At 39.1% G+C, this 23,475-nt stretch overlaps 1 protein-coding gene across 5 annotated transcripts in view; it reads left to right on the top strand.

The window, feature by feature from the left end:
• rspo1 (R-spondin 1) overlaps positions 1 to 23,475 on the top strand; it is a 136,040-nt gene that overhangs the window by 43,986 nt on the left and 68,579 nt on the right. For all 5 annotated transcript variants that reach the window (XM_052036375.1, XM_052036376.1, XM_052036374.1 and 2 more), the window contains one exon: positions 8,498 to 8,689. In XM_052036375.1, the coding sequence (XP_051892335.1) occupies positions 8,498 to 8,689 (192 nt within the window). The remainder of the gene's footprint in view (positions 1 to 8,497; positions 8,690 to 23,475) is intronic.

The raw sequence follows: 23,475 nt of genomic DNA, 5'->3' as shown, positions 1-23,475 counted from the left end.
ACAATGCTTGTGGGGCCTCTTCAATGATATATAAAGAGAACTGGTATGAGCAAATGCCAGTCTATGTCCAGTGTTTGGAACCCTCCTCAGGTAGGCCTTCTTTAAGTAATGCATTTATTTTGTTTGCTTGCCAACCTTCTAACACTCTACCCCTCTCAGGATGCATGGCTGATCTCTCTCCCCACCACCACCACCATAAGTACTGATCTCCTGCATAAGTACTGATCTGTTGTCCACACCTGTCTTTCAGAGACCCACCACCCCACCTCTGCTCGATCCCCAAACAACCTCCTGGCCTGACCTTCAACCCTGACACTACTACCAACCCCTGGCTCCGCTTCCCAGCCAGACTCCTCTATCAATCTCTATTGCCACAATATCCCCAGGCATTTCACCTCGAAAACCCCCTCCTTCCTACCCATGAATGGATTCAGAATTTTCCGTAATGGTGAAACATTGGCAAATATTCCTGTGGCATACCTCAAACAAAGAATCGTTCCCCATTGCACAATGTGCCATTAACTTAACTTTTCCAGTACCATATAATGTCCAGGCAACAAACTTTCAATTCAAAAACAAGTGCTGCCACTGACCCACAGCTGAGTCTGGAACTGGATGAAGATCCACAAATGCAGACAGAAGAGTATAACTGTGAGAAAGACTATTTAATCTGGAAGGAAACTTTGTTTCTTTTGACGCAGACATATCCAGTTATTGGACTCAAGGCTCAAGGCAATATGTTTAGTGCTTCCCATTTTATGGATTGTTCTTCATCTTGAACAATTGGCTGAGAGTTTTGAAATGTTTTCTTAGATTACAACTTGGCACTATAGGTAAGGCTTGGAGAACCCACAGCTTCTTCCTGTTCTTTTCTGACGTTTTAAAGTAATGTTGTTTCAATATAATGATGTATTCATCATATTGCTACACTGTGCACACTGCTCCTAAAGTGGAGTAGTATCCCTGTTGAAGTAATACAAATGATGACTGAATATCATGTACCTCATTATTGACACTCTGGACTGCTGGAGATCCTACATGTATATTTGAATATATGGTTTTAGCATACTTGCAAATGTCATTAATAGCTGGTAAAAATTCAGAAATGTTTAGAAAAGACAGGCAGGCACAGTGAGCAACTGGAAATTATTTTAAAGCAATCTAAAGCCATGTTTGTTCCAAAATGTGATGAGATACAGTATGGGGCGGCACGGTAGCGTAGCAGTTAGCGCGACGCTATTACAGTGCCAGCGATCGGGGTTCGATTCCCGTCGCTATCTGTAAGGAGTTTGTACGTCCTCCCGTGTCTGCGTGGGTTTCCTCTGGGTGCTCCGGTTTCCTCCCACATTCTAAAGACATACGGGTAGGTTAATTTGGGGTTTAAAATGGGCGGCGCGGACTCGTTGGGCTGGAAGGGCCTGTTACCACGCTGTAAATAAAATTTAAACTTAATTTAGATGAGCTCTCTTTATTAGTCACATATACATTGAAACACATGGTGAAATGCATCTTTTGCTTAGAGTGTTCTGGGGGCAGCCCGCAAGTGTCGCCACACTTCCGGCGCCAACATAGCATTCCCACAACTTCCTAACCCCTACATCTTTGGAATGCCGGAGGAAACCAGAGCACCCGGAGGAAGTCCACGCAGACATGGGGAGAACGCACAAACTCCTTACTGACTGTGGTCGGGATTGAACCCAGGTCACTGGTGCTGTAATAGCGTCATGCTCACCACCAAGTGCCTGCCCTGACTACCAAGCTCCTGAAGAAGTAAAATTGGTTTGTGGACATTATGCCACATGCATTAGGGCTGGATAACATCAGCAGTACTAATGTATCCTTTTTATCTCATGTGGGTAACAGTTATAAGATTAGGCCAGTACCAACGTGCAGTGTAGTTGTGGGAATAACATCCATGAGAAAAGAACAAAAAGAATAAAAACCACTTATAGAAAAACTTTGGCTTACACCACTTGCACTGGCATCAACATTATAAAAGATCTGCATGCTTAGTGGAAATGACTTCATGATTAAGAGCAGATGGAACTGTGAAAAATCATCACTAAACTGCTCCATGACGCAGCTACCAGTTTAATTTCCACTTAGAACTGAGGTAATTGTATTGTCATTTATTACTTCAACAGGAATAGTTTCGTAAAATGCAGTGAAAAACAAATTGCCACTGAGATGCTGTGGAACACTGTCTTTGTCCAGTCCATGCTGAAGTTATTCTCGGATTGCTTTACACTGGCAGGTTGCAAGGAGTTGGAAGATGCCCCCCTCTGAGTAAAGACCTTACATCATCAATATTTCCCTCATGTATCTCACTAGGAGTAACAATAGCCCCAAGTTATAAGATCTCTTGAGGCACGTAAAGTGTAAAATTACTTTCCATTATTTTTTCTTTATATTCTTTCATTTAATAAAGCAAATAGTTTCCCAATGATGCAAAAGAACCACTTGCATCATTAGAAAACTATTCTACATTTTATGCTCATATCAGATGGTGTGTGGGACACTATATTTCAAGAACCCAATGTCAGTATAAGAGCTGGCAGACCAGATACAGCAGACAATTGCAGCTGCTTCTATCTTGCCGCAATATAACATGTCACAGACTGAAATTTGTCATGGTGACATTTTACCATTCCTGAGCCAGTCATCCTGTGGTTTCTTTGATTATTTTGACTGGCAATTTAATAAAAAATGGTGCAAAATTAACTAGAAGTTCATCTTACCCACTGAGATTATCAAAGCTTGTGCACAGAGAGTCATTGTTGTAGCTGTCCATACTCTGTAGGCAGCAGAATTCTTTTTGGATTAGATGATCAGAAACTCAGTCTCCAGCTGGAATCTGAATTGCACCAATGTAATCTCTTCCAATGTTACGGCTTCGATTTGAACTAAGTCCAAAGGTGAAAGATCAATATCTGATACTTACTTAAAATAATTAATCAATAGATGTAAAAAATGTTAAAATTCATCTTTGTTCTTTTCTAAGGAAGATTCATTCTCATAATAAGTTAGAACAAATTGTCTCAATTGTGCAGAGGTGCCTATTTGAAGGTGATGTTAAGGCTTATCATTAAGAATGTGCAAAGAGAATTTTTATTTCTAACTCACACTTTGTTTTTAACAGGCCATGAAACATTGGAAATGGGTCAATCGCAAAGTATGAAGTTCTTCCTCATTTTGATATCCATAGAATTCACCGCAAAACATCACACTAAATTGCATGAGGAAATAGATACTGGTTATTTGATATGCGTATTCCCTCCTCTGTAGTTATATTGAAAGCTAGTCACTGGATTGTAATGTGATAAGACAACATAATACTTTAGTGCATATCAAAGGAAAGAAAAGACATTCCTATTTTTCTCTTATTATAGATTCCTGACACATTCTTTTTGTTTTCCCCTGTAGATTTTTGAAGGGCAACAATATTCAGTCTGTGGTTAGATACCCAAGTGAACTCAGACCTCCAAAAGATCAATATCAGCTTTTCTCTAACCCGCTTGTCAAAGTAATATCTTATTAGTAATTATGTCAATGACATAAAACTTAATCTTAGCTATCACAAGGAAAATTACATTTGAGCAGTTGAAGAGAATGTCAGAAGACAAATCAACTCAGGGGCATGTGGCTGATGTAAAATCATTTCAATGTTTTATTTTCTATGTTAGGATACAACTTGAAACTTATGCAATAAATATGACCTAAATTGCATTAAAAATCTCTTAAGTAGAAGCCACTGCATTCAACAAACATAAAACACAGATCTCGGCATTTTCTTTCCCATCTTTCTCTAAAAGCATGCACCCAGCCAGGAATTGACCTAAATCTGTAAACTAATCTTTCAATTTGTCAAATGAATTTGGGGTAGGAAGATAATCCTTTGATACCCTGCAGCTGGTATTTCTGGAGGGCAATGCTGTGTCCTATTTGAGTTTTAAGGAAACATTGGACAAGATTGAGAAATACAAACAACAAGGGAAAAATAGAGAACGAACCAAGAACGGGAATTAGACTATGCTCACGATTGCAAAGTTTTCAAGTTGGAACTTAATTATAAATGAAGACCTCGAGATCTAGCGTTAGGTCTTCCGCTATCCCAATCGATTGACAGACCATACACCATCATAAGCAGTCTTTCCCTCCATGACCAGCACACAATGGCTATAGTATGCACCATCTACAAAATGCAGTGCAGTTAATAACTCAGATTACTCTGACAGCACCTCCTAAACCCATGGCCAACATCATGAAAGGGAACAAAAATAGCAGATGCATGGGGGCACCATGACTTGCAGGTTCCTTTCCAAGTTGCACATGATCCTGACTTGGAAGTATGTGCAGTCTTCAGGTTATATGACGGTTCCATTCTTGAGAACTGTCTGTGAACTGACTTCTCCATAAATCAGAAACATTTGTTTTGTATAGCAACCCGTATCATATCGCTGACCACACACTTGCTATAATTCTTCCACTTCATCAAATATTCATCCCAGCACAACCCATGATTAAACTCATGGAATATATATTGTATCCAGGCATTAGTAACCACCAAGAAACATTTTATTATTATTACTATCTTGAAAAATGTTTTAAATCTGTATGGGAGAATTTGCGGAAAGTCGGATTTCCCTAAGTCAGGTCATCAGTAACTCGAGGAGACCCTGTATCGCCAGTCCTTCACTGTCACTGGGTCTAAATCCCAGAACTGCTTTTCCAACAGCACTCTTGAAGTACCTTCACCAGAAGCACTGCATCAGCTCACCACCACTGTCTCATGGGCAATTAGGAATGAACAATAAATGGAAGCATTGCCAGAGAAGACCATACCCTGACAATGAATTAAAGAAGAAAGGAAAACTAATTTTTATATGCAAAAGACCTGTAAAAAACAACCAAAAAGGAAATTTATGCATCTAAAAGTGTGATAATGATGAACAATAGAAATATGATTGTTATACGGAAATGAGAAACCATAAGAGAAAATTGAGTATTAAAGTGAACAGTTTTTTAGTATAATAGCAAAGCGATTTTATCCTCCTGTTAAATCAAAAAAACTGTAAGCCCAATGCTTGACTGCAATTAAACAAGATCTATGCAAAAAGACTGAGGGATTGAGTACAGATCAGTAATCGTCACATTTGTTATTATGTTCGGCATTAGTCTGAGTTCAGATGGAGGATTGTGTGCAGTTTTGATCATCTGACCACAAGAGGAATATTGTTGTTTTTCGAAGATACAAAAATAATTCTAACCTCTTGTAATATACTGTATATTTTGAAGAATCACTGATTAATTTGAGCCTTTTTTCTCTTTTGTAAAGATATTTTTCATGAACAAATTCATGCATTCGTTGATATAATGGAATCTTTCAAAGCTATTCTTTAAACTGTTCAATGTGCTGATGAGTTCACAAACCAAAAGAATACATTTCAAAAAATGGAAAGTAAAGAGCAACTATTTGACATGTATTGAAGTAATTGGCCCAAATGAATTTATTTTAAGAGGGAAAAGCAATTTTGAAATCTTGTCAACTTACATTTATATAGAACCTTTCATGACTTCAGTACATTTAAAACCTACATTTATATAATCCCTGTGGCATTGTAAAACATGGCAGGCGATGTGAGCAAAATATTTTCTTGCAAAAGCAAAATCAAAATAAACTGGCATTTATTTAAGCACCTTAAAGTGGAAAAAAGAATTACAAGGCACTTCACAGTGAACCAAAGAAAATTATTAACTGTGACAATTAAAGGCTTAGTCAAGGAGTTGAATTTTGAGGAAGGATCAAAGGAGAAGCTGAAAGTGAAGTGTTTCAGGAAGTAATTGAAAGGATGGGTGAGGGTGTGTGTGTGTTGTGGGGGGGGGGGGGGTTGGTGGGGAGGGGGGTTACAAGAGAAACCAGTGTTGTAAGAACTCAGAGAGTTGTAGGCTGGAGTCTTGTTTCCGAGACAGGGAGTGGCAAACCATGAACGAATTTGAATACGAAAATGAGATTTTAAAATTTTTAGGTTATATGGGGCTGGGAAAAATTAAAATGAAGACATCTATGGATGAGTGAGACTTGGTATGGCCTGAGTTACAGACAGCATGGCAGATTTTTGCATGTGTGGAAGTTTATTGTGGATAAGGGTAACTAGTCGCCAATGTATTTTAGCAGTCAAGTTTGAAGGTGACAAAAGCATGGATGTTTGATTTGGCGGCTAGTAGTTGGATACAGGAAAGAAGCTGTTTGTGAAGTGGAAACCATCTTCTTTTCATATCCAAACTCAAAGTAATGAGTTCTTCCATTGGCAGACATGATGCCATTTGTTTACTCAGCAAATAATAATGGCAGTGTTTGCAGTTAGAAAGACACCGAGGGATATCACATGGATGCTCCCATTGAAACCTCAAGGTTTAACTAAGAAGAGGTTTTTGGTATGGAGAGAAGCTCAGCAAATTGGTCAAAATGGATTGCAAACAGTTGAATTCAAGGGGAATCAGTGACTAAGGAGAGGAATGGCAATGCTATAGTGTATATGCGGTTGATTGAAGATAACTGTTTTGATTTCCTGACCCTAAACAAGCTAAGTTGTGGTTCATCCTAAACCTGATGTTATAAAAACTGTCCAGCAACAGAGAAGCAGTGGAGATATCCCATATAGTGTTGGAGAAGGAATGTTGGGAATCATTTGAATGTGAGCAATCTGATTCTTTTCTCATATGATGTTGCTAAAGAGAGGTAAAAGAACAAGGAAGGAAGGTGCACAATGATAAAAGTGAGAGAACATAACATAAAAGTTAGAGAACTTATAACTTGTGAGATTGTTTTGGTACTGTAGTGGGAGAGGAAGTTGAATGAAGAGGTTTAAAAATACACATGGGAAACATAAGCTTTGATCTTGGAAGAAGCAACACAGGGGATCAGATTGGGTTTTGACATGGATGGGGTTTAATGATGAGCGTTTTGAGCAAGTGAATAACAACAGGGTTGAAAGAGGGAGATGGAGAAAATTATGATGAAAAATAGCATGAAGGCTGCAATGGGAAATAGTGTGGTCCACAGTTCCGTAGGAATTGGGTGAAGAGAGTACAAAAGCCAAATTAAAAACTGTCTGAAATTGTGGATGCTGGGAAAGGGGTCTGACAACTGAGAGTGCAAGGGTCCAAAAAGTGTTGGAGAGGTTAAGTCAACAGTCATCGACATATGCCTGCACACATACCTTCGGTAATGCAAAACTTAAAATGTTAAGTTTTAATCCCCCATCTTTCAGAAGAACTTTAACTAAGTAAACAACTGCTTTAGCAACAATACATGTAAGATTTTGAATTACTACCAGAAGAAGGGCAGTGAGTTCTGGTGCTCTGGACAATACTCAATCATCAACACTGAATGCCTCGATCTGCTCATTTAACCATAGTGTGAGCATAGTGCTGGGTTTCAAGTTCACCTAACTAATGATGTAAAAAGTAATCACATGATATAAGGAGTTTTGGGTGGCCTGGTGACATTGGGTGATGTGGTATATGAATGTGATAAATTATGTCTTTTCTTTATTCATTACTGGTTAATTCTCCTTTTCAAAAATGTATATTTTCCAATGAAATTTCATGCAAATTGTAGGAGGGAATGGAATGTTGTTGAAGAATGGGCTGCATTTTCAATCAAAATCCCATTATTCAGCTATTGATCAAGTTATTGTAAATGGTAGTGCTATGGATGCGTTCAGTTGTTATTTTGTTTCTGGGCTCTGGGTTCAAGTCAGAATGGGATGCCAAAGTCACCTGGTCTTCATGCACCTTTCATCAGGTCAATTTTGGCAATTCCAAACTAGCTTCTTGTGATCGACAACATTTTGGTCACTGTGCAAGAGGCATGGTGGAGGAAAGTGTGAAATGTCCTAACATCTCCACATAAAGGAACCATCCACTAGGTAAATCTTTTATCTAAAAGAAACAATTTTTAACTGAGGGTAAAGCACTGATAGTAGCAGCTGTGTTACTGATGATGTTAGGGATGGGAGCAATTTTTGTTGATGAATTAAGAATATTGGTACACTGGTTACGTAAAATTTACTTTTGTTCTTGAAGAGAATTTGGTCTAAAGTACTTAACGAGTCAGTAGTAATATTGTTGATAGATTTGCACCACAAAACCTAACCATCTCACTCAAAGAACCCTTGGGATATATGGAGTGGTTACAGAAAAGCCACACTGGCACAATTATGAGCGAGGCAACCAATCTAGTTGCGACTTCGGCACGATGTGTGGTACAAACTGAATAAGGTTTTCCACTGCTTCTGGGAGTGAAGTGTGCAATGCCAAGACTGACTGCTAAACTGTGGTATAACATTCAAATTTGATTTTAAAAACCCAAAAAGAAACTTAAGAGAAAAATATGAACTGCAGTGTTCTCAATGCTGAATGCACTGGGAGCCAGCATGGTGAGTTTCTTCAACCTGATAATTTAAACCTTTTCTTGTGCATTTTTGTTTTACAGTAAGCACGGAGGTAACTCCAGTTTGTCCAAAAGGGTGTGAGCTATGTTCGGAGTACAATGGATGTTTAAAGTGTTTGCCTAAATTGTTCATCCTTCTGGAAAGGAATGACATTAGACAGATTGGCATTTGCTTGCCATCATGCCCACCTGGACACTTTGGCGTTCGGACGCCAGAAATGAACAAATGTACCAGTAAGTGGAAATTCCATATTAAGTACATTGTTTTGTTTATCTAAAGGTGTTTATAATGTGTTGACTCACTTCCAGTGAATACTTTTAATTTTCTTGTTGATTACTGTGCTCATTTATTTCTTTGATTGATGTCTGGCTGGGTACAATTTTGCATACTACATTGCCATTATTATTGGGACTTAAGAAGTGACTGGCAAGGGCTGTTTTATTATCGGTGGTAACATGCCAAGTCTCTTAGCTGACATACAGACACACACAATTCCTGAAGGGATTGAAAGAACAGTGACCAAATTCTTCCTCCCAAGGCCAAAAATACTGATTCAAATTTAATTTTAATTTACAAAAAATTATCCTGACTGAGATTGGTTAGATCATCGATCGTGCTTGGGATCGTTTTTGCCTTCGAGCCTCAGCTGCTCAGCAGATACACTTGCTGATCCATTTGCAGAGCTCCGTGGCCAGTGGCTCATGTTGTTTATAACAGATGCATACAATTAACTTGTGCTGTCTGTTGACAACCTGTAAATTCCTTGGATATTTATCAGGTATTTAAAGTGGCTAAGTGAGCAAAACGAAAGGCACTACCAAGTATTCATGCAGAGAGATAACTGGCAAAAACACCAGAGGCAGAATGGGGAAGGGGGTGGGGGAGGAGATAACAAAACCTTCTTTTATGGAAGGAGAAGCTATAATCTCAGAGGGTGGTGGAAGCAGAGTGTGAAAGGATTTTTTATGTATATTTAAAAAAGGGAAAATACTCTAAGAAGGTGAAAAAAGGTGAAGGAAATTGTGGCGTTTTCTCACAGAGTCAACTTTCTCACACAGTCAACAGTCACCTTCTGTGCCAAATAATTCTAGAAATATTAAATATTCTGATCTATGAGGCAATGAGGTAGTTGCCCTGAATCATAACTGTTAATATAAACAATTATCTTTTTTTAAGATATGGTGTCTTCTCAGATCAGAAATATAGTAGCATTTAACAGCAGTGTCTGGCTGCTCACGAATTGTACCTATTCTATGTTATTTCTCCAGTATTGCCATTAAGCACAACCTTACTCTGGGTTTAATTAAAATACTTGGAAGGAAAGGGCAAAAAATATTTGTACACAACGTGAAGAAATTGCCACATTGTTGCTGTAGAACATTCTGAGATTGAAATTGAGGCTTATTGTTGAGACAGTGACAGGAAGCTTCAGTCTGGATCTTAGCATGCTATGACTGACCTGGACATGCTTGAAGCTGACACTGGGGGCTCAAAATGGGAACGTGTTACATCCTCTATTATTAACTTGTTTCAGCATGATGAGCGCAAGCTTTCTCCAAAGCAGAAACTAAATATGTTTGCCAGGGGCACAAATTATATTTCATATATTTATATTTTAAACACTAATTAGAGAATAACTATTTTATGTTAGAGAGCTGCTTCATGCTTATCATCTAGTCTCATGCTTATCATCTAGTCTCTTATCAACTGATCATGAGCACTTCATGTGTCTAGCTGTAGATTATTGCTTAAAATAAATACAAACCAGTTGTGGGGGGGGGGGGGGGGGTGGTGTGCAATGAACATTCAGATTGAATTTATCATTACCAAAATTGTTACCTAGTCTTAAAATTATTTAATTGTTAGTTATGGTGGGACCAAATTGAGATTTGAACCTAATATGGAGTCAGGTGTCTTTTGGGAGACATGGGTCCCCAAAACTGTCCATTGTTGCGACCCCTTCAAGAGGTGATGCAATTTGCTAAGTTACTCAGCAAGCAATATAACTGCTGTGCCAGTAATTCCTTTCCTTAATTGCTTTGTAAATACAGTACAATATTACTGAGATCCTTATTGAATTTGGTCTGCTCATTGGATCATTTGTTTCCCCAGGCAGCAACCTACTACAATCTGGTATTCTCAGGTGACCTCCCATTTATACCCACGCATGCCTGAATCAACTGAGTATTCACAGGCAGCAAAATGATAAATGGTCTCCATTTTTCCCTGATATTAAGTCTTAGAAACAAGACTATATTCGACTTCATGGCTCAATTAGATGGCAGGGTGACATTTTATTTTGGAACAGAGACAGGAACTGATTATAAACTTGCATTATCGTGTGAGTACGAGCATATGGCGCTGCTTGAGTTTTTAGTCTTGATCCTCTTTTATTAACATATGTAGTTTATTAAGAAAAGAACACTGGATTTTGAAAACCAAAGCACACAAAAGGAAGTGCCTCTCAGTGCCCTTGGCACAAGCATTGTGATTTCTTCTGATACTAGGAAGATAGAACGACTTGAAAAAAACATAACACAAAAAAACACGCATGGTAACTAAAGACTGAGATTACAGAACAGATAGGGTTCAGCTTTTGAACACCAGTCATCGTTGTAACAGAAGCTGCAAGTGCAACCATCCAATAACAATAGATAATGTGTACCAGAGCCTTTTATCTGAAATTAACAGACAAGACATTGCTGGCACCAACCATGACTATCATCTCCTACATTTTTGTGCTGCAGAAACATTTAGCATTAATCAGAGACCCCAATCTGTCCACAGGTGATCTTGTCACACTCTTTTGAGAGAAAGAGGGGGAATTCTCCCTGCTGACCTGTCCAATATTTAATTGTCATCTGGTATCGTTTGAACAAATAATCTGGTCATTTTTATCTTGCTGCTTGAGAGATCTGGCTGTGTGAAAATTAACATCATCTATTACACCAATGATTTAATTTCATAAGTGCGAATTGGCAGTAAAGAACCTGAGATGCCCTGAAATCAGGGAAGATGTGAGCTTTTCCTTTCCTTTCTGTTGTTTATGAAGGGTCTCAGCCCGAAACGTCAACTGTTTATTTCCCTCCATGCCTGACCTGCTGAGTTCCTCCGGCACTTTTGTGTATTGGTCCAGATTCCAGCATCTGCAGAATCTCTGCTGTTTATTCCCATTCTAATTGATTCTGCTTTAAATGAAATCCCTATCTCTGTAAATAATATTGCAACACAGACAAGTAATGAATAATTCCGATATCGCTCAATCTCTGTGTCTGCTGAAGAAAAGTTGCATATTTTGTAGCCAACTACAAATTCATATCTACATGTAATTCTGCCAGTTCATAGCATTTGATTGATATTTTCTGTGAAAGCAACCATGACTGACGAAAACATTGTAATTCCCCCAAATAACAACACATTAAATTCTGGAAGAAATGCTTGATGAGTCTTTATTGTTTAAAGACTGAAAAAGATCTTTAAAAGGAAAAAGTACTTTACTTCTGTCATGATTTCAGCCAGTTGATGACGATCAAGGTACAAGACTAGAATAAGAAAATATATTCTTCCTCCCGAATATGGGACCTTCTAAGCCAAATAAGGAGAACATTCTCCATTTGCCTGGATGAGTGCAATCCAACAACTCTTAAGAAGCTCATCTCCATGCAGGCTAAAGCAGCCTGATTTTTTAATGCCCCAGCAAATATCCTGAACATTCAGTCCTATACCATTGGTGCAGAATGGCAGCTGTATGTGCCACCTACAAAGTGCACTCCAGTTACTGGCCCAGGTAACTCTGACAGCACCTTCCAAACCTGTGGCGTCTACCACCAAGAAGGAACAAGGGCAACAGAAGTACCACCACTTGCAGGTCCACTTCCAAGTCACACACCATCCTGACTTGGAAATATATTGCCATTCCTTCATCGTCAAAGCCCGGAAGTCCCTTCCCAACAACGCTTTGGGAGTACAGTAACCTCAAGGACTGCAGCTGTTGAAGAAGTGACTCACCACCACCTTCTTAAGATCGGTTAAGGGACTGGCAATAAATGCTGGTCTTGCCAGTGATGCCCGGATGCAAAAAAAATGAATACAAAATAAAATCCATGGCATGCTGACTGGTCCAATCCATACTATTCGAGTGATTAGAAACGGAACAGATTAGGGTCTTGTCTCAAAACTTGAGAACTTGGACTGTACCGCAGAGTTCGGGAATTTGTAATAATAATAGTAAATAATTTCTCATTCTTACACTGAATTATTCCACATTTTCTCCTCTCTGCTCTGTTATTCTGAACACTGCCAATTCTGAACCAATATCAGCTGCTACATGATTCTTGTGAGAGGCATCTGCTCCTTCATGCTCACTATCCACAACTGCGGCCAGTAATTTTCCACTGCAATCTATTATTGCAGAGCTGATTGTAACAAAACATTGTCTTATGATACTTTCCTTGCTTTCTCCAGCATGTTACAATGTAAGATATTAGATGCTCATTAAGAAAATTTGCTTTGCCAAACCCTGAGGCTGAATGCAGCCCAGCCACATTTAAAGAGTAAGTTGATGAAACTTCATGGTGCAAGATGTTTACTGCTTAAATATTTCAAACCAAATCAATGCAGGCCTTCTGAGAAATGCAAAGCAATAGGACAGAGTATCTGGCAAGTAACATGTGGGTCTCAGCAACTGCACAGACTGGAGGCTGGAATGGAGATGGCAGTTTAGCTGAAAGTAGGATGAAATAAGGTTGGCTTCTTATAATTAATAAATTTCAGGAGATTGAGTGAAGGTACATATTCCAGGGATAATCACTTACTGGAGATGGTCTGTGGCTGAACCACTGAAGCACTAATCCTGCACTATTAACCTGTCATTATACACTAACAGCTTTCACTTATCTCAAGTTACTTAATGCAAATTAGAAATTGAACAGTCAGCATTCTCTCTGCTTTGATGCCTTCTTCTTAAAACAAGCTCTTCTTAATGTAGTCTCTGCTTGAGATTTTAGTTTTGATCTCATTGGCTTTCCTGAGTGTCAATGCCATTAACCTTTCTTCTTATCAAGTGAGTGGCTGGTAGAAGCTTTGTACAGCACGTAAACAGCTTGTCGAATATTGAAACAGTTCTGGAATGTTATGTGTCTCCACTCCAAAGTATGGTGGTCAATGTTTATTAGATGCAAAATAGAGATTTTGCTAGATCTTTATCCTCAGCTGTTAGCAGTGATCATGCTATATATTCATTCAGCACATTGCATTCTGTCTCTTAAAGTCATTCCCTTGACTTTATAGGAATGGAGGTAAAATACAATGCATTGACACAACTATGTACCTGGGCATTTGTTCAATACACAACTCATATACAGAGTAAGGTTAGTGATTTGTGGACATTATGAGCTGCTGCCCGCTTGTGCCTTTCATACACTTTAGCACAGTCATTTATTTTTTATTCATTTTGAGAATCAAGGTGAGGCTGGTCTTTAATGTCAATCACTAACCAAGAATGTGAGGGTGAATTGCTTTCTTGAGGTGCTTCAGTCATCAAGCTAAAGACATGCCCAATCAAGGAGGCATTTCCAGGATTTTCATCTGGTGACAATGAAGAACTGAAAATATACTTTGGTAAATTGGTAATTGGTATATTATTGTCAATGTACCGAGGTACAATGAAAAACTTTGTTTTGCATGCCATCCATACAGATCATTTCATCACATTAGTACATCGAGTTAACCATAGAACCATACAGCACAAAACAGGCCCCCAAGGGAAAAACAATAACAGAATGCAGAACATAGTGTTAGAGTTACCGCTTAGAATTTAGATTTAAAAGAGTAGAACAATTATAATAGAAGTATTATAGATCTGCAGAAAGCAGCTTGCAATGAGTCACCATGCTCCGGCGCCATCTGGACTTTCAAGCCAGGATAGGGTGCAACTTAGACAGGAACTTTCAGGCATTCCAATACTGCCCTCGTCCTTCTTTGTGGCTGATGGGGTGCCGATCAAGTGGGCTGCTTTGGCCTCATTGAGTTTCTTACCATCAATACCTGACATCCTGAATGGGATTGGTGAGCTGTGACCATCACATCAACTCGTGATGATATTGGAGTATAATATTACGATGTTGCCCAGAGCAGTTCTACAAAACTATTTTCACCATAGATTCATTCCAACTTGTAGTCTAAGAAAATGAAAACAAAAATCAGCAAATGTACAAATGTGTTTTTCGTTTTATTGTAATGTGTTGTGGATAATCCATTTTCCTTCAATATATACAATTTAAAAGAGAGCTCATAATATTCCTTCTCACAGCCAGCCCCCCAGAAAAACAAAACTGGACAAACAAAATTCATTAACTTTCAACAATCTTTTAAGTCAATTCTGCATGTACCCAGTTGCTGTTGAGGTAACAACAATGGACACATCCAGGATCAACTTGTCCAATTTTTGTGTCCAAGTATCATAGTTTTGTTGAAAAGAGTTGGGCAACTCAATAAATGAAACAAAAAAGCTCAGCTTAAGAATTACTCCATTTTGGTTAAGTCTGGGATGGAAATTATTCTGCAAAGGATCTTAGAGAAGGTACAAAAATTGGTTCTGGAGATAAGGGATGAGTTTCAAGTTTAAACTGGAGAAGATGGGGTTGTTATCCAGGATCAAAGAGTGTTGATGGGAGATTTGATAGAAATTTATATTTAATCATGATCTGATTTAAATGGATATTCAAAGATCAGAGGTCATGTCATTTAAACAGTGGGCAAAAGATTGAGGTAATGTGAGTGAAAAGTTTTTATGCAGATATTAATTGGAATTGGAACTCTCTGTCTGTGAGATTTCTGGCAGCAGAGTAAACTAGCACTTTGAAAATGAAATTGGAAAGGTATTTGAGAGAAAGTAATTTGCAGGGCCAAAGCAAATGAATAAGGGAAAGTGAATGACTGGATTGATCAGCAAAGATGCGACATGAACTTAACGGGCCAGATGGGTTCCTTTTGTGTCACAATAGTTCTATGATTCACGCAAACACCAATAAACATATGTTTGCTTTGCATGTTTGAGCTGTGTCTGTGCTGATGTTTTTGATAAATCACAGACTTTGATCTACATCTGATGCCAGTTTCTTGGCCAGGCAATACCATGCTTTTCCATTGGATTCCACACACTTTTGCTCCATTGTTTTATTTTTTCCAATATATTTTCTAATGGCATAGGAGGAGGCCATCTGGCCCATTACGTCTATGCTGGCTCTCAACTATATCCATCAATCACATTCCCAGTTATTTCCCCATAACCTATTTTCTTTCAGATGCCAATCAACTTGCCCCAGTTCTCCTAATACCCAACGATATGAGGGGCAATTTACAGCAGCCAATTAACCCACCAACCAACAAGTATGTGGGACGTGTGTAAGAAACTGGAGTAACAGAACAAACTCACACAGTCACAGGAAAACATGCAAACTTCGCGCAGAAGCACCTGCCAGGATCAGACCTGGGTCGCTCGAGCTTTGCAGCAGCATCTCTGTCTGCTTAACCGCTGTGCTGCCCTTAAGATGGAAGTTTTCATTGATCTTTCTTTGAGCTTGTATCAATGCACAAGATGGATGTCAATCACCTTCCATCTTCCTTACAAGGTTGCATTGTATTTGACACAGACCCCTGTTTGTGCATTGCCAAATCCTCATAGCAATAGCATCATAGGAACAAAACAAAAAACAAAAACACAAACAAAAATAAAAGCTTTTCACTGTATCTCTGTACATGACTAATTACCATTGCCATATTTGTGTTGAGTGGTTGGAAGAACACCTTGAACCTATAAGTTGAGCTGCTCTCCTGTGTTGTCACAAGATTATCGTATTAAATTATTGTGACTTTTATAAGGTAGATATCCATAAAAATCTCTTGCTTGGCTAGTCAGAAGATGGTTTTAGAATGACATGTTACCTTTCAAATCGCACATTGCCATTACATAATGAATTTAATTGGAATAAATAAATATATATATAGAGAGGTCACTTTATAAAACTACAAAGGAAACTCACCTTGCCTGCAATGCTTTATTTCTCTGGCATCTTAATTTTGCTGCCATCTTGTCTTCAAGAAACGTTGAACTGTGGCACAAATAAAATCATTGGACCATGACATCTTAGGTTGCTAGCTTGGCCTGGTTGTACAACCCACCAAAAACAGTAACTTCCTAGAGTTAAAATGATAGTGGCACGGCAAGGTATTAATAACAATCTCGATAACAAACTGGGAGAGTTGCTGCCTCACATCTCCAGTGACCTGGGTTCCACCTGTCAATTCAGTCCTTAAAATTCAACCTATTTAATCATCCTTAGGTAACTTCCACATCTGACCGCACTATTTCTATAGCACATTTAATGTGGTATAACCCCATCTGAGATGCTTCAGCAACAGAGTGGCATCACATTACTTACTGTGACCGCAAATTTGATAAAACAGATCGGTATTAAGGAGGTAATTAACATGAGAGAGAAAGAGAGAGATTAATTGTCCACTGTAAATTGCCCTAGAGTGTCCAGATGAATGTGAATGTAAGCATCATGTGTAATAATATAGCAGTATGTGCATGTACATATACATATTATTTAGTGTGTTAATATTGTTTAATATGGGGGAGTTGATAGGAATGTGGGAAGAATAAAAAATGGGATTAATGTAGGATTAGCATAAATGGGCAGTGGATGGTCACACAGACTATGGGCCCCAAGGGCCAGTTTCTATTCTGTATGCCTCAATGACAAAGCAGAATGCCACCCACCACCATCTTACTGATGCACCCATCTAGCCTTCCCAGTTGGATTGGGTTAAAATCTGGGTTTACGTTTCTTGAGATTGGGCTATAATTCTTTTCATCACAATCATCCACTGTGGAGCTCATTTACAAAAAAACGATGAACTATCTCTGAACATTGAGCTATGTTGTTCAAATCTTCATATGCTCCTTAATCTACTTTTGTCTTGCACCAATTGTTCAATATTTGTTGATATTTTATTGTGTTTTATATTAACTGGCTGTATTTACAAAAGTTACATTCCTCCTGTATCAAGCCACATTGCTCTTAATTTAGCATTATCTATGAACATTGAGATCTTCACTTCGACAACTTAATCCAAGCCAAATTAATATGAATAACGGGTGAAGGGTAGGGGTTGGAAATGGGGCTGGAACTCTCCAGCCATAACTCCAAATTGAACAGTTTCCCATTATGGTGTTCAAGGTTCCAAACTTAGTTTGTATTTAGTGTTTAACAGGGAAACTGGTTTGGAAAGAGTTTGAACAGCAAACTGATAAACCCTCTCATTTCTGGAAGGTATCAATGAAAAAGCTGTTTTTTTCATAATGTAATCAAAATAACTGAAACTAATTGGTATTGCAATATAGACAAGCAGAACAAGCTGTTTTAAATACAAAGTTGTATAAAGCCTGGACCATATCTTCAGGCAGAGAACAGAGCGTCATGTGGGAGCCAGGGAAATGAGTTGGAAATCCAAAGCTAGCACTATATTCAGATGGCCCAAAAGCCCAGTGTATGCATCAATGTCAAAATAAGGGTGCTTCCACTTTTCATCAGACGCCAGTTTGAGGGGTGGATAGGACCCACAGATTGCCAAGAGGACTTGTCTCCATGATGGCCCCAGTGTTAACTGGAATCATGCAGAGAGTAGTGGAGGTCGGTGTCTGACATAAGTGCTGGAGTAATGTCAGCACCCCTCTGCATGCTGCTTTCATTCAGCCACCCCATTAACATTTGGCTTCCTCTTTTATCATTGATGCGTGACTGTAGGCTGGTTGAGGACCCATGCAACACAATCAATATTTAAAGAGACAATCCAAAGGTGACATTTGAAGGAGCTCTGATTTTCCACAAAAAGAGGATGAGACCTTCACAATGTATTCAGGTTTTAATGATAAAGATTTTTTTTAAATAGGAGGAGAGAAAATTGAAAAAACCCTAAAGGTAATCTTTCAATGTTTACATACGTTACTCCCTCTGAAGTAGCATCACCAGGCTCATGTTTACCATAATAAAATCATTAAATGCTGGAAAAATTCAGCAGGTCAGGCAGCATCTGTGGAAAGAGGAACAGAGTAAATATTTCAGGTCTGATGCTCTTCATCAGAACTGAGAAAGAAGGGTCCTTTCTGCCTATTTAGATCAGAGACATAGATAGCCTAGAGTAGGCATCACGAAGCACCGGAAAGTTACCACCAACGATACTTGTACAAAATTCTCAAAACCCACTGACAAAATAAACGTCATTTCCCAGGACATCATGCTCAGCATCGAGGCTCTGATCAGCCCAATCAGCTCCAATGGACGGAAGACATGGTCTGTATATCCAATGAAAAACCCTCAAAACAAACAATCTGAGCTGCATCATAGCTCAGGAACACTACAGTTTTTCACTGACTCATGTAAATTCCTGGCCCAAGACCTCTCTAGCTGGTGGGAAGGTAACAAGCACTTCCATTCTCTCTGATCAGATCACATGGAGGTCAAAAATAAACAGCAGAAGGTCACAACATTCCAAACAACCCATCTACCTGCCCCATCGTACCCCACCTGTTAAAGAGAGTACAGATCTGACATGGAACTTACAGAATTGGAATGGAAGCAATCTATCCTTAGCCCAAGGGATCACCTAAGAAGAAGTGTTACCTGACCATGCAGACACTCAATACCATCATGTCTGCTGCCTTAAAAAGGATGACAGATACATTAGGATTTATCTTACAGGGTCATAATGCTCTGCACCAAGTTGATCTGCAGCAGAATAGTAATAGTAAGGTATAGTTGATCCATGAAAGAGATAAAGTTCAAAAGGAACCTGGAAGTAGGAATTCCACAGAGTTTCTATTCCTCAACACATGGTCCACTGACCTTAACTATCTGTGCACTCCTGCCTGTATTCAACATGCTTCCTTGTCTCTCAGTGATAAAATCTGCGTCCACATTGATTCAGGTGGGGCAGGTTTTTGGCAGAACATTCAGAGCTCCAGAACTCAGTCCAAGAGCACTACAGCAGTCACCGGTGATCTGAACAACCTGCTTCTATCTCTGTTGAAACCAAACAGGTTGAATCACACAGGAAATGGAAGAACAAGCCTTTTAGTTGTGGAGAAGTGTGCACTCGTGTGTTTGAATCCATGTTATAAATGAAGATTTTACTGCTTCGTTCAATCCATAAATTTGTATCATCAAACAGTCTGGTGGAGGAACTCAGCAGGGTGAGCAGCATCCATGGAGGGAAAGGAATTGTTGATGTTTCGGGTTGAAACCCTTCATCAGGATCCAAAGTGTCAACAATTCCTTTCCCCCGCATAGATACTGCTCGACCCACAGAATTCATGCAGTAGGTTGTCTGTTGCTCCAGATTCCACAAGATTCAGTCTCTTATCATGTTACTTGACATCACTTTCGCATCTTGTTCATGCTGGGTGTCAAGTCACCTTTTAACATGTTTGCTGTCGAATCATCATAGGATCATACAGCACAGAAATAGGCCCTTCAACCGATCAGGTGCCCATTGACAGTAATCCCATTTTATTCTCCCCATATTCCCATCAACTTCACCAGCCCCCACCTCCCCCATTTCTACCACTCACTTGCACATTACAGACAATTTACCGTGGTCAGTTAACATGCCAACCTGCACATCTTTGAGATGGGGGGAGGAAACCAGAGCAACTGGAGGAAAGCCTCGTGGTCACAGGGTGAACATGGAAGTTCCACAGAGATATCACCAGAGATCAAGATCGAACCTGGGTTGCTGAAGCTGTGAGGTAGCAGCTCTACCAGTTATACCACTGTGCCACATTGTAATTATAAGTCTTGAACAACCTCCTCCAATGTAATTGTGTCTTTCGTCATCTTTCATTTGTGAGCTTTAGCAAGTTCAGAAAACTCACGGATGTGACAATAAGTTTAAAAGTGGCTTGAAATATTTCTCCAATGGATAACTTGTTCAAACGCAATTCATCTCTCAGGCATGTATTATGTGTAAAGCAACTGCATACACTTCAAATGTTGGAACTGGCTTTCCAACATTTGTTTCATCGTTAGTTTTAACACCCAACTGCACCTAAATCAACATGCACCTCCAGTTTCAAAAACCCACCAATGTGCCCCTGGCTCTCTGCAGAATCCCCCAGTGGGTGAGCCAGATGTGAGAATAGAATCTTCACGAACCGCAGACCTGGTTTCATGAGCCAGGACAAATAGAACAACAAAAAAATAAATCAGAAAATGCTGGAAACATTTTGCAGATCAGGCAGCATCTGTAGAAAGAGAAACGCAGTTAATGTCTTAAATTGAAGACCCTTCATCGGCTGCCTGATCTGGTAGTATCTACAGGAGGTGCTGCGTCAAGAAGGCAGCATCCATCATTGAAGATCCCCGTCATCCAGACCATGTCATCCTTTTGCAGCTACCATTGGACAGGAGGTACAGAAGCCTGAAGTTCCACATCACCAGGTTCAAGAACAGCTACTTCCTTTCAGCCATTCCATTCTTGAACCAACCAGCACAACCCGAATCTCTACAGATTAACAACACTATGGCCATTTTGATCACTCTGCACTAAAATGTTTTTTCTTTGTTTTAACTGTGTCCTTTCTTGTAAAAATTGTGTATAATTTATGTTTTTCTTGTGAATGCTGCTTACATGATGCTATGTGCCTGTGATGCTGCTGCAAGTAAGTTTTTTACTGCACCTGTAAATACATGTACTTGTGTATATGATAATAAACTCAACTTTGACTTTGATTTTTGAGTGTTTTCTGAATTGTCTTTTTATTTCCAATTCCCAGCAACTCACAATCTGACCTCACGATCTACCTTGTTGTGACCTTGCACCTTATTGCACTGCACTTTCTCTGTAGCTGTGACACTTTACTCTGTACTGTTATTGTTTTTATCTGTACTACCTCAATGCACTCTGTACTACCTCAATGCACTCTGTACTAACCCAATATAACTGCACTGTGTAATGAATTGATCTGTACGAATGGTATACAAGTTTTTCACTGAACCTTGGTACAAGTGACAATAATAAACCAATACCAATAGCTGTAGTTTTTTTTTCTATTTTCAACCAAAGATCCATGCTGAAGGAAAAGAGCACTTCAGAATCTCAGTGATAATCCTTTAAGTATGAAATGAAGAAAATAAATTGAATTACTTTTGGTGAAAATTGAGCAGTTAACTACAAACACTTCATCCTTTTGCTGTGTGTAATAGAAGAATGCAGCCTCAGCACCAGCAGCATGTTATTGTGTGTTCACCTCCTACAATCAGAGAAAGGATCCCATGATTTTTATCAATACTTATTATAACCAATATCTCCTTCTTATTCTGAAATGCAGAAATCAATAAAAAACAACTTTAATGTTACGCCTAACAGTGAAAAACAAAATCCCACAAAACATGATGAAAGCGAGAATAATGAAATGGGTGGTCAGAAAATTAGGAAGACTGACTGAATCCATATTTGGAAGCACATGCTTTGAGGAGACTATTGCATATTGACCTTTCATTAAAGCATGGAATTTTACAGATCAGAGGAAAGCTATTCAGACCTTTGCTGGAGGATTACAAAATACATTCCATGTCTCCTTCACAACTTAGGTTACTCCAAATGATTCTTTCTATGTGTTTGACTGAAGAATTGTTAATATAATGACAACTCTGCCACGAAGGAAAACAATTACTTGAGTTAAAAGAAGATGGTTGTGGTTAGAAGTCAATCATTCCAGCCCTGGACATCTCTATGAGGTTTCTTCAGCTGTTTAAACAAGACCTTCTTTCCATCACAAAGGCAGTGCCAAGACCTGGACAACATTTGACCTGATAAGTATCAGGTAATGCTGATGTCACAAAACTTCTGGGCAATGACCATCTTCAGCAATCTGGACTCGTGTCAAGTTTGCATTCCTGTCGTGTAAATGCTGTGCAAATACCATCTTCAACAAGAGAGAGTCTAACCTACTTTCCTTTACACCTGTAGCATTGCCATCACCAACATGTCCATTGTGATTAACTTAGGTTCATACTGATTAGAAAATTATCTGAAGCAACCACTTAAGTGGTTTCAAGAGCAGGTCAGAGGCTTGGTATGCTGCTGTGACTATCTCCCCAAAGACTTTCCATCATCTGCAAAGTCCACCATCTACAAGGCACAAGTTAAGAGGGAGATGGAATACTCACCACCGGCTTGCATGAATGTAGCTCCAACAACAAGCAAAGGTCACTTCCATTCAGCCAAGCAAGGCACTTGAAAAACAATCCTTCTACAATCCCAAACCTTTGCTTCGTCTACCACTGGCACACTGTGGCTACACTGTATCCAGCCCACAAGATCCACCGAGGCTACTTGACACAGCTTGTCTGACATGAGTTCTCAAACCTGCAGTCTCTACCACCTAGAAGATTAAAGGCAACAGACATATGGAATGCCACCATCTGAAACTTTGCATCAAAGTCACACATAGCCACGATAATATATCACTTTCCAGTTATTGTTGCTCATTCATTGGAACTGCAACCTTGCACCACAACCTTCATCACAAGGACTGCTGTGACTGAAGGACAAATTGGGTTACATGTTGAATACTGGCCTTGTCAATGATGGCTATATCCCATGTAAAATGGAAAGGGGTTACTGGTAAGTGACAATCAGCACACAGTTGATGGGTCCACTAGCATCCCTATTTCCTATTTGGTAAACCACTAAAAACTGGGAGACAATACCAAGGATGTTAATGCATGGCATCATTGATAATTAATTTATAAGTGAACAACATTGACCTTCAAAATATATTTTACTGAAGAGAAAAGTACACCAGGATCTTCAGTCACTTCAGTAGCTTCAGCCATGCCATGATGTAAGGATAAATGGACCCAGATCTTAGTATGTAAAAGGTAAATTTTGGACTATTGCTAGGAACTGATGCAGCTGTAACTTATTATCAAGATAAATGGCTGAGACTGTG

The sequence above is a fragment of the Pristis pectinata genome, chromosome 22, assembly GCF_009764475.1.
Source record: "Pristis pectinata isolate sPriPec2 chromosome 22, sPriPec2.1.pri, whole genome shotgun sequence".
Classification (NCBI taxonomy): domain Eukaryota; kingdom Metazoa; phylum Chordata; class Chondrichthyes; order Rhinopristiformes; family Pristidae; genus Pristis; species Pristis pectinata.
Note: the sequence above shows the minus strand (reverse complement) of the source record. Positions and strands in the feature narration are given on the sequence as shown.